The 11,657-nt window shown below is 38.7% G+C and overlaps 1 protein-coding gene across 1 annotated transcript in view; it reads right to left on the bottom strand.

Annotated features, from left to right (window-relative positions):
* Positions 1–203: 203 nt before the first annotated feature.
* ACTN2 (actinin alpha 2) overlaps positions 204–11,657 on the bottom strand; it is a 67,571-nt gene continuing 56,117 nt past the window's right edge. Inside the window, exons 18-21 of the mRNA XM_058802610.1 lie at positions 11,355–11,501; positions 3,882–3,947; positions 2,831–2,989; positions 204–1,505 (exon numbers count right to left, since the gene is read on the bottom strand). Of these exons, the coding sequence (XP_058658593.1) occupies positions 1,347–1,505; positions 2,831–2,989; positions 3,882–3,947; positions 11,355–11,501 (531 nt within the window). The 3' untranslated portion in view covers positions 204–1,346. The remainder of the gene's footprint in view (positions 1,506–2,830; positions 2,990–3,881; positions 3,948–11,354; positions 11,502–11,657) is intronic.

Raw genomic sequence — 11,657 nt, 5'->3', positions numbered from 1 at the left:
TCCAACTCATTCTGAGCTCCATCTCTCTTCATGAAAACAGACCTATACCTCCAGCACACAGAGACTGTTGTTCACGCAGACACAATGTATTGAAATGTGTGACAGACTTTGAACTTTTTGCATCTGAAAACTCCTTTGATGTTCAGAGATGTTTCCAGTTCATAGAGGGAGCCACTAGGTTAATTGCCAACGACAGAGTCTCATAAGGTTTTGAAAAGCAGACTTTATTTAATAGGCACATCATTGCTTTAATAGCACTGGGCTGCACAGCTTGCTTCACCATTCGTAAATGGTTTTGTTTGATTACATTGCATTTCCTCAGTGTCGGTAGGATTCAAGTAAAAAAGTTACTGCTTTTATTCTCTGTCATTTCTCAAGATGGAAAAAACCAGTAAACGTCTAGCGCACAGGAGCAGGGTACAGACAGAACTGCCTGCGACGCAGCAGAACTCAAGACAAACTGAATTCTGAGCACTGAACAGTTAAAGCTGCAAGACAACCATACTACATTTGCTCAAATGGGAGTTTGCTTATGCAGGATAGAGATGAATGTTGCCCACTAATACATACAATGATGCACTCTTATACTGAGAAACAAAGACTGTCCAACAAGACAAGAATGAGGGTTTCATAACAAAACAGTTCACATGAAATTAGCTTTTCTGATTATAAAAGTTGTATTCCCTCAGCTGTAAAAGTCAAAGGCCTGAAAGAAAAGAACTGCTTACAGAACTCTAAAACTGCACTTTAATCAGCTTCCCCCTTATATTACAACTCTTTGAGACAAAAGCATAGCACTCTGGATTCCTTTTGTAATTAAGTAGTGTATGTGGTTGTTATATTTCTTCCCTGAAAATCTGCATTTTAGTATTTTATTAAATTCCACCAATAGAAGCATACAAAATCAGAAATCATGAGAGGAAAGTAATATTGCTCTATGAAAGAAAAAAAGCATTACTTCTAACATGGTTTTCTGAACATCATGAAAGAAGCGCATATGGCATTGAAATATTTTGAAAATGGAGAAATATTTTGCAAGTTTCAACATTTTCAGGTTTCACATTCTGTTTTCTGAATGTATATTTCCAAAATTAATATCTTTCAATTTTTAATCGGTTTTGTAGCATTGCATAGGACAGACAACCTAAAACCAACAAGGCAGGTATCTAGCGTGCTGCACACTTTAATATACACTGGTTACTTCAGTTACTAGCGCTTTACACTGACGGTACCTACTGTATTTGTAAAATTTGTTTTTAAATCAGCTTGTCAAAGCTTTTGAGAAGCAATCTGGGCAATAAGGTGGGTATTTTTAGTGTTTACCATGAATACAGCCAATTACTGACTCAGAGGTCGCTCTCTCCATACAGTGCTGATGAAAAGGAGGTGTAATCCAGAGCCCCAGGAACAGAGCCCGGGCCGGTGTACGGAGGCATTCTCTTGATGCAGTACTGAGCCTGCTCAGGAGGCAGCTCTCGACGCAACTCATCTGCCAGGATATAAGGCTGGGAGGGGGAAAAGGATTGACAAATTCAGTATTGGTTCTTCAAAATCACATAATATATTTATTTTCTGTAACTAATAAATTTGGGCATCTTGCCTATTTTCCTGAGACCAAATGTTTTCCTCTGTAACTTCCATCACAAATTATGAGTTGAAGGGGGCAATTCCACCAACAAACTGATTAGGTCAAAATGCAGTGTCAGGATATGTGACTGTGTATATTAGCTAGCAAGCACTGTGCAACCATGGGCAGACTGCTACAGAAACAGCTTACTCCTAGATAGTCAGTATCTCTGCAGTGCACTACTGCCCCTTCTGCATTGACAGGACAGATGCAGGTAGTTCCTGTTAGTTTCAAAGTTCTAATATATGTGTTAAGAAAGATGCATTATTTTTCTTAATGGCATGCCTTTATGACATGAAGGATACCCTCTGTTAACAGACTTGACATTGCTTAAAATAGCAATCTAATTAAACCACTTTTTCCTGAGACCATCTTCCACATGAATTGCTACTGAGAACACGTCTGGAATTTAAAATGTGGTCCACATTAACTGAGATCACAAAATCAATACAAGCAATGGGAATGAGAAAATCAATAGAGTGAGCTTGGGCAAATAGACCTGTACTGCTATGATCTCCCTCCACAGCACAGTATTGCTTTTGTGGCAGCACTGTTTATGGCCCTGATTCCCCCAGAAGCTCTTGTGCTGCCATTATACTCCCTTGCATCTTCAAACACCACTCAGTCACAAGTGCATCTGGCAGTGGGGATGAAAGAATGCCAAATTCAGGAGCTTTCTCTACAAACCCAGTAACTACAGGAGGCTTCCTCCTGTTGCTCCTTCTAGGATATGGATACACCACATTGCATCATCCTGTTGAGTGACCTGTCCAGTCACAACATGGCTCACAATCAGGTGTAGCCTTGTGCACCTGATCTAGGCCGTGTTTCAGAGGGTCAAACTGCATTGAAACATTGAGACAACAGCATGAAAGGCAGAACGAGTTCCCCACTAATCAAAGCTGTGGTGCTGAAGTAACCTGATGTACAATATATCCATTATACAGGTCAACCATCTAAGTCTTGTCTAAGATGCCTAATTTTCTGTTGGCTGTCTATGATATGACCAATACACAGACCAAGCCTTGTATTCTGTGCCCATTTCAGGTAAGAGCCTTGGTTCCAAACAAGAAGAAAATGCACATGCTTTCTCTTAAGTCTAACAAACTGCAAACAAAGCTTCACTGTTACTAAAAGGCTCGTAACAAGAAGGGCTAAACAGGAGAGCAATTGAATCCTTGCAGCAGCAGCATGGTGACTGACCTTATCTGAAGCCAGGATTCTGAAGGAAGCTATCACTTGCTCAGCCGTGTCGGTGTCTGCTGTTTCCCTGGTCATGAAGTCAATGAAGGACTGGAAAGTGACAGTTCCTTGCCCATTGGGGTCAACCAGAGACATGATCCGGGCAAACTCAGCTTCACCCTTTCACAAAATCCAAAACAAAGAAAATGGTCACCATAATACTGATCTCCAGCAGCCTGAGCCTCTCATGAACCAGTGGGAACCACTGAGAGCTTGTAAAGCATCTTCCTGACTCGGGAACATCAACATCAGAGCCAATGAAATCTGCACCTTAAATGCCCACCCCGCCTCTGTAAAAAGGACTGTGCTTTTGGAAAGTGTATCCTTTGTCCTGAATACATAATATGTACCTTTCAATTAAATGTCACCATATTCTCTCCCTCCCACCCTCCCAAAATACTAGTTTAGCTTGTTCTAACTTAACACTTCATTTTCCATCTCATCCTAAAGCCATTGTAATTTAGGTACCATGCAGGGAAGTGAAACAATAGCCCAACAAGCAGGGTAGTCACAGGCCCACAGAACTAAGAAGGGAAACAATTCTGAAAATTTAATGCTAAATACAGGACAGCTTAACTAAGGATAATCTCTTTCTTTTCCATAAAAAAGGTGAGTTTCAGAGGAAATTTTTAGAACAAATAATTGAAGCAAGGAAAATGTAACTCCCAAGGCAAGTTTACAAAAATTAAACAGTATCAAACTCATTCTTCATCATGCAGGTAGAAAAGGAGAAATTTACAAAAACATCAGTTTAATAACTGTTAATTTCAGTTTTTAAAGTTTCATTAATTCAAAGAGCAACGCAGTGCACCACAGAATATGGTTTTCGAGTTTCTTGTTTTACTTTTAACTTCCCTTTTAACCATTTGAAAATAAAGAAAAAGCAAAGAAAATATTATCTCTAGTGTGGATGACATTAGTATCCTCTCTATTTAGATAAGCTTTAGTATTGCTGTGGTTAACATTTTAGCTGCAAGCAGAATCAGCTGACATTTTTTCTTAAAGCTCGTACCAAATCATAACCCATTGAAATTAAGCAAGCTCTGAAATCATCATGGTCCATCAATCCATTCTTCCTCTATTGATCAAAACAATGTAAGGAATATAGAAGGGAGGGTTTGAAGAATCCAAGGTAATTTCCAGAGAGATGATGTGTTTGGACCATTGGCATATTGGATCCAGTGCATGAACAGTATTCATTGATGTTGCCCGGTCAGGTCACCAGAACCATCATCAGTTTTAAAAAAAGAGGAAGAAGTAACTAACATATTACACACAGGAAAGAGACATTTTCACCACAAAAGGAGTAACATCAGGAAAGGTCAGGGGAGAGATAAGGGAGAAGAGGAGATGAATGGGACAAGAATACAGAGAACACAACCAGAGAAGACAAAAAGAAGAGCGAGGAGAAAAATTTGTTACTAAATTAGTCAAACTCAGTAGATGCTCAAAACTGCTTCCCTGATATGAAATATCTTTGAAATGTTCTGCGTGGAATTTCTATCAGCCAAAAGTACAGTGAAAAACAACAAAATACTTCCTTCCAAGGTCAAAGTAAATACATCATGAGAGCAATCTGGTGATATATGGGAAATAAGTACAGGGATTTTCCTTCTGACTGCAGGCTGTCAAGACCCTGAATACAGCAGAGATGTGCATACTGACTTAAAGGATGAGACCTGCAAGACTTAGGAGATCAGTTGAAGACCTTGTATGAAATGAGGTTGCTCATTTTCCAGTCAATAACATATCTGCAACATTCTAGATTTGAGGCTGAGTAAACACAAAATGGCATGAAAGTAAGAAGGTAAATAAATCTTTCCTCTGTGCTGTGATAGGTTGCAGAGCCTTGGAGAGAATTGTGTCATCCTATATTAGGAGAGAGCATAGGAGAACTTGTATTGAGTCTGAGGAAAGGAAAAGTGACAAAAGTCTGAATGCAAGAAGCATAAGAGCTTTCCTAATCATCTAGTAGTGTCCAAAGAAAATATCTCAAACCAAGTAAAACAAACAAACTTAAAAATCTTTGAAAAAAAATACAGCTCAAAGTGATGCTGACAATCCGTCTAAACCAGTTGTGTTCCCAGAGGCAGGATCTTTTCAAAGCATTATGACCAATAGACTGGAGTTTAAACATGCGATATTTTTGGCTATTGTTACATCTGAAAATAGAATTATTTTAGTTTCCTCTACCTGCAAGTCATTTCCAACCTGTCCTAGACTGATGAGGCAGGCTTTAAATTCATCAGACTGTAGATTGTCAGATTCGTCCTAGCATCCCATCACAGGCCATGCATTTGGGAAGGGGAAAGGAAAGAAAAGTCACAGATCAGGTTAGTTGGTTAGTAAAGAACCTTCCATTCACAAATTAATAAATACATTCTTCCAGAATTTCATGGAAATGTAATGTCAACATATGCAATGAATTACCTAAAAAGTGTGCAGTTTTTGCAGTTTCATACTTTAGACTTTTTCTTAGTAGAAGAGGGTCCTCACTTCAACTACAGAGTTAAAACTCTGCTTCCTTCCATCTTTTTTTTTGAAATATCTTTGCTGTCAAGGCAGATTTCATTCTATGAACTTCCATTTGCTTCCTTCCTTTTCTGTTGTCATGCAGTGCACTGGAAGTACTGGAAGGGTCTGCCCAGGGAGGTGGTGGAGTCACCATCCCTGGATGTGTTTAAAAAAAGATTGGATGTGGCACTCAGTGCCATGGTTTAGTTGAGATGTCAGGGAATGGGTTGGACTTGATGATCTTGAAGGTCTCTTCCAACCCAGTAATTCTGTGATTCAGTGCATGTGAGATGCAATAAAAATATCACTGAACCCAGGCAAAACATGTTTTCCCCACTCAATTACTGTTACTTTGTTCTTGATCTGGTAATACTACTTAATATAATATGCATGTCTCAAAGGAGACAAGTACAAAATAAATTTATAACTGACAACTTATTTTCAGTTATCTGTCTTCTTTAACAATATATATAGTCAGGTTTTGCTTTGAAAACTGACTTAAAAAGCACCATTGAATTCCAGGTTAAATGGTTTCTAGTAAAAAAAACACATCAAATTGGAACATGGTTTTGAACCAATATATTTTTCTATTTTGCAGGTGAAGGAAGTCACACTAACTTCTTAAAAACAGACTGGCTTGTCTTTTTCTTCCTGTTCATACAAAATGTTTCCTATCAGAGGGATACTTTAGAGTGAGTTAACATAAATACAATTAAGGAGATATTCCAAGATGAAAAATATTACCCTTATTGATTTTACAGACAGTTTGGAGAAGATCCAAGGTTTTCTATCTGCTAGATGAATAATTAATTTTTAACATTTCTATATAGCTATGCATAGGTAAAATTGTACGAGTTTAACAAATGCACTGGGCTTATTTAATATACTAATAGGATGAAGTGGTGCTTTAGTAAGTTAATAACACTATGCATTTTTAAAATATCATGCTGTTATTGACTGCCTCTACATCAACATCCACCAGCCCCATAAAAGAAAGATGAAAAATAACAGTGGGAAGTCAATGAAGAGGAAGAAAGCAAAGTTACAAATCTGGAGCAGCATTTAGTTAAGAGCCATAATCACAGTTGTTTCTAGCCTTTAATATTTCCATTTTATGTGATGATTCCTATAAAGCTATGAAGATGCTATAAAGCATTCAGAAATGGCTTATTTTATCATTCTCAAAATGTTAATCTAGGCTGGTTTGAAACTTTCAAAAGCTGTCCTGGAGACAGGCTATGGCAGGTCCCACCAGGAATGAAGTTACTCATTTTACTTCATTTCTAAAGCTGAAGATACTTCTCTGTGACTGCAAACAAAATGATACAAAAATGGGAGCTAAGAGCCAAATCCTGCCCCTCCAACTCCTCTAGCCGGTGTTGGGGGAGGATCACCAGCTACCACCCCATCCATGGGGGTGGGTGGGCAGTGTGTGCAGGAGCTGCCCAACCAGGCACACACAGCAGCAGGAGCTGAGGCAGTGAAGGGCAGATGGCAGTGAGGGGCTGGCACATGCTCCAAGATACCATTTTCTTTAGGAGAGAAGTGCAGTGGCTGTGCTGCAGCTCAGAACAGTCATATGGTTAAGTGGGACTCCCCAGTGAGGGTCCAAGTAGTAGTGCCAAGTGCTATAGCAGGTTTTCACATTCTTGTAGTGAAATTTTCAAATCTTCATCATATGTTGCCTAAAAAAAGCCTCTTTGAAGTATATCAGAGTTTCGTGGAATTCAATGGCATTTTGCAATTAAAGCATAGATCAAGCCCATGTGAAGGCTTTCTCAATTGGAAATGGTTCTTGACATTTACTTTTATTGTTTGCAGACCAACATTAGGAGCTGAAATTAATCTTTTAACAAATATAAATAACTTTTCCTTGCTTATATTTTCCTTCCAATACAAAGAAAAACACTAAAATCTCCTTCATGTTTCATTATTAGTCCCCAGAAATCTTTTCCCTTCTCCTTGCGATTTATATGTGACCTTATAAATAAAAAAAGTGAACTTCTGAGTCAAACTAATCCATTCTTAAATATATCCCTAATTTTCCTGAATGCTAATCGACCTGCATAAGCCTAAACATATGATTCCTTTAATAGAGAGCTGTTGTTTTTCTGTTAGCAAAATATAGGGTGGCATGATGCTATTTTTCTGCATGCAGAGCTCCTACTTGAAATCTGGAGTTTGCAGAAAAATCAGTAGTAGAATGTATCAGCAGCCATTGAAATAGTACAGGCAGAGCAGCTGCAGATATTTCATCATGTACTTTGCAATCTTATTTAGAATTTACTAAATATACTGAATCTGAAAAAGGAATCCCTGCATAAAGAGATGTCAAAACCAGTGACTGACAACCTATCTGTGTGGTATCCTGATTTGGCTGCATACCATTATTCAGCTATGCACCATTTTGAACACTTCTAAGCCGCTTCTCTGATTCAGACATTGTGTCCCACTTTCTCTTTTTTTTTTCCTCCATGCAGTCACATTAAGGAAGGAAATATAGCAGCAATGCTAAAGATTTATATTTATAATTACAACTACACTGTGCCTTTAGGCACAATTTCTAGCAAGGAGTGGGGCAGCAGTGGTAAGCAAGGGTAAGCATCAGCACCCTCAGGAATAACCCCTGGGGCACCAGCGTGTGTACATGGCTGCTGGGAACACAAGAGCCAAGAGGGCTCTCACCCCCATGAGCCAGGGGAGAGACCCTGTTTGCCACTTGCCTTTTCAAGGATGACTTGTAAAGCTCTCTGTGCCAGCACATCTCTGCTGGGGACGCACTGAAAGAAGCATGACTCTTCCTGCCCTTGTAATTCTCACATGCACTGTGAGAATTTTTTTAAATATATTCTTCTCAGGGAGGAAGACAGGGGTTCCTTTCTCAGATTCACAAGTAAAGAAAGTTGTTTCTAGAAGCACCCTAAAAAGAGTTTTTAGATTTATGTATACCAAAATACATACTTTAAAATGGGGAAAGGAATTGCATATTAGTACTTTGCTGACATCCTCAGCACATGCTGTCAGACATTAAGAAATGTCTTAAATGTGAAAAATGCCACACAAGTCAGAGCTATACCATGCATAAATTATTCTGTTGTACTTAGATATTTAAAGCCTCCTTGTCAGTGACAGTATTAATTTTTGGGATCCTTTCTGGCTATTCATCAGGGTGAACAGCAATCCAATCCTTCAAGTGTATTTTTAAACTGTATCAGACATTCAGAAATGCTGCTAAGTGCCACAAAATTTTTACATATATACATAATTCCATCTGACATGAAGAAGACAGTATTTTTCATGCTAGTGCCTATGTTCAGATAATCCAGTTTTATCTTCATTTCTATTTAAGGAAATCAAAGCCATAAAACAATCCATTACTGCCTTTTCTATCTAAAGATGAACAAATAGAAAGTCTTCATTATTTTATGTATACTGAAGTAACTCTGAAGCACCCTGAATTGCCTTCATTCGCCAACCCTAAATATTCGAATGTGCAAGGACACAGGAAAGATAGAAAAATGAAAAACAAGCCTGTATTTCTCCAACACGTTTGTTCAAAGCCTCCTTTTAGCCTGTGTAGATTGAGTTCCATCTGTCCATTAAACAGTGTAATTTAATCCTTATAAACTTCTCTTTTATCAGTGCTTCTACTATCTGTTCCCTGCAAAAAGCCTGGCTTGATGGTTGAGTCTAGATCTTATCTTCTTCCTTTCTTTAACTTGCATTATGCTACTGAGAAAATAATTGTTACACTCTGTCAGTGCAAAAGTCCACCTAGACCAGTTTCTTGTTTGATTCTGAGGGATGGAGTATACTAAAGAGGGCATTTGTAAAATGGTGCTTTCCTTATGTGATCCTTCCAGACCTCTCTTTTTAAGCCATTGGATTATATCTGTCATGGGGGAAGGCAGGGTCTACAGCTAAGCTTGCAGACCAGGCCCACATTGTTGAGGCTGCAGAAACAGATGAGGATGTATGAGAGATAAAACATCTGTCTCCTTCTGCTTCTGACCTGGCCATTCAGGCTTCCTGCAACAGGAGCCAGGACAGAGGGACACAGCCTGAAGCCATGACCCATAATAGCCTGAGGAAAGAGACAGCCAGGGACAGGTAAGAATCTAAGAGCTGGGCAGCAATTTTGTGTTACACATTATTGTTGTAGCCCATCTCCAGTGTGCTAGCAGCTGTGTGACACAACCACCTTCTTCCAGGTCATACAGCCTTTCCTAAGGCCTTGCTCTGTGTTATGTTTTGGTATTTCAGTGTCTTACTGCATCTGCAAAGCCTGTTCCATGACAGTAGGGCTGGTTGGTGTAGGATTTAGCTTCTCCCTTCAAGCAGCCAGAGGCACCAAGAGCTGACTGTGATATTTCCTCAGCCACAGAGCCAGCCTTGCTGCGAGCGGGACAGAGAACTCACCTATGAGCTACAAAGGTACAGGGATGCTAGAAATGCCCATCCAGTGTAAAATAGACTTGGATTCCATCACTTTGCCTCCTTATCTTTAGGTCACTGTCAAATCTTTGTGCAAAGACCTTGGTTTCCCTTAGAGAAGTCTCTCAAGTACAGGCATGTAATTTATCCAGGCCTGGTACTTTGTCTGCTTTTAATAGCTCTAACTGCTCAATTATTTGCTCCAGTGCATTGGGAAAGCCATTTGGTATGCTACTTCCTTCCACCCCAGGAAAACTATCTCTGCTTTTGTGATGTTATATTCTGCTTTCTTAGAAAATACAAAAAATAATTATGCTGTACTAGAATCACATTAAGATTTTTCCATAGAATCCATTCCTAGTTCTGTGTAGCTACATTTCCCTATGCTTGTATGTTTCTTCAGCAAGCAGAGGTTTGATAATTCTGGTGTTCTTTTTAAATAGTTAGGTGTATTCTAAAGAAGGTTCAGTAAACTGACTGTCAGCATCCATTCCATATCAAATGAAAGTGCATGTATGGCAACCAATTTGAGTAGAGCTGGACAAACAGCACATAAGTGAAAAGGAAGTGGCATTTTGCTGTACCCTGAAATGATTTGAAGGACTGACTAGACAGACTGGTGCTGCATTGTAAGTTTTCAGTATTTGAACTGTGAACTTGGTTTTAAAGGTGGGTTCATGTGAGCACAGAGATATCAGAACTAACTCATGTTCAGATTGTTCTCCAACTGCAAATGTCAGATCCCCATTTGCATATATTTTGCTATTGTGTATATTAATAGTTACCTTTATAACACCCTGTCCATAAATACTGCATAACTCACAGAAGTTAGTTAAGTTTCATGACAGCACTATTTTCCTTCCTACTTTTTTATTCATCCATATTTAGATAAATAAAAAAAGTCACAGCCTCTTATTTCCCACATACAGCCAGAAAAATAAAAGATATTCCTGGACAGCTGTAAGTGTCCCAACTATATTCCCTACAAATACATTTCTAGGGACACAAGTTGTGATTCAAAGGGGAAAAAGAACCTCTGTGATATAGATTCCAGCTAAATTTAATGAGATGGAAACAACAGCAAGTACTTAGAACATGCTGTACAGTCTTAAAATAAAAGAGTCATGTTATTTTCCAAATCACATGAATTTATGCAGTTCTGCTTATTATTTGGACAAATGCTAAATCATAGTAGCACAACTATAATTCTGCATTACATTTAAAAAGCAAAAATTAATCTTTAATTTATTTGCACAATGCTACTAGGCTGTGGGAGCCCTGGGCAAGATGGTCTAGTGGATGGCATCCCTGCCCAAGGTGGGGAGAGTGGAACTAGATGATCTTTGAAGTCCCTTCCAACCCAAGCCATCCCATGACTTTATAAATTCTATCTTAACTGATCTTTTTTACTTTTTTAAAAAGAGCCCATTGCTAGCTCATTTTCAGGTTTTTTAAAAGGCTTATGTTTGGAATGCCAAGAAACTCGCTTTTGGGAAGAATAAATATTGCTAGCTGAGAAAAAGCAGGAGTACTGTACCCTGTCAAAGTGATTGAATGATGCTCTGAAGTCATTCATCTGTTCCTGGGTGATACCCTTGGCATCTCTTGTGAGGATCTGAGTCTCAACCTCATTGATAGTTCGAGCAATGGTGGTAAGCAGGAGCTCCCATCCAACACGGATGTGCTATGAGAGAGAAAATTCTGAGTTATTACAGAAGCAAATATATTCTTTTAAGAGTATAAAAAGTACAATAAGAAATAAATCAGCTCTAAATATTTATGTGATACTTTTTCCATACCACTAACTCTGTATTATGACCAAGGATCACTAAAAATAAAA

Source organism: Ammospiza caudacuta, chromosome 3 (assembly GCF_027887145.1).
Source record: "Ammospiza caudacuta isolate bAmmCau1 chromosome 3, bAmmCau1.pri, whole genome shotgun sequence".
Taxonomy (NCBI): domain Eukaryota; kingdom Metazoa; phylum Chordata; class Aves; order Passeriformes; family Passerellidae; genus Ammospiza; species Ammospiza caudacuta.
This window is presented reverse-complemented; position numbering and strand designations above follow the sequence as displayed.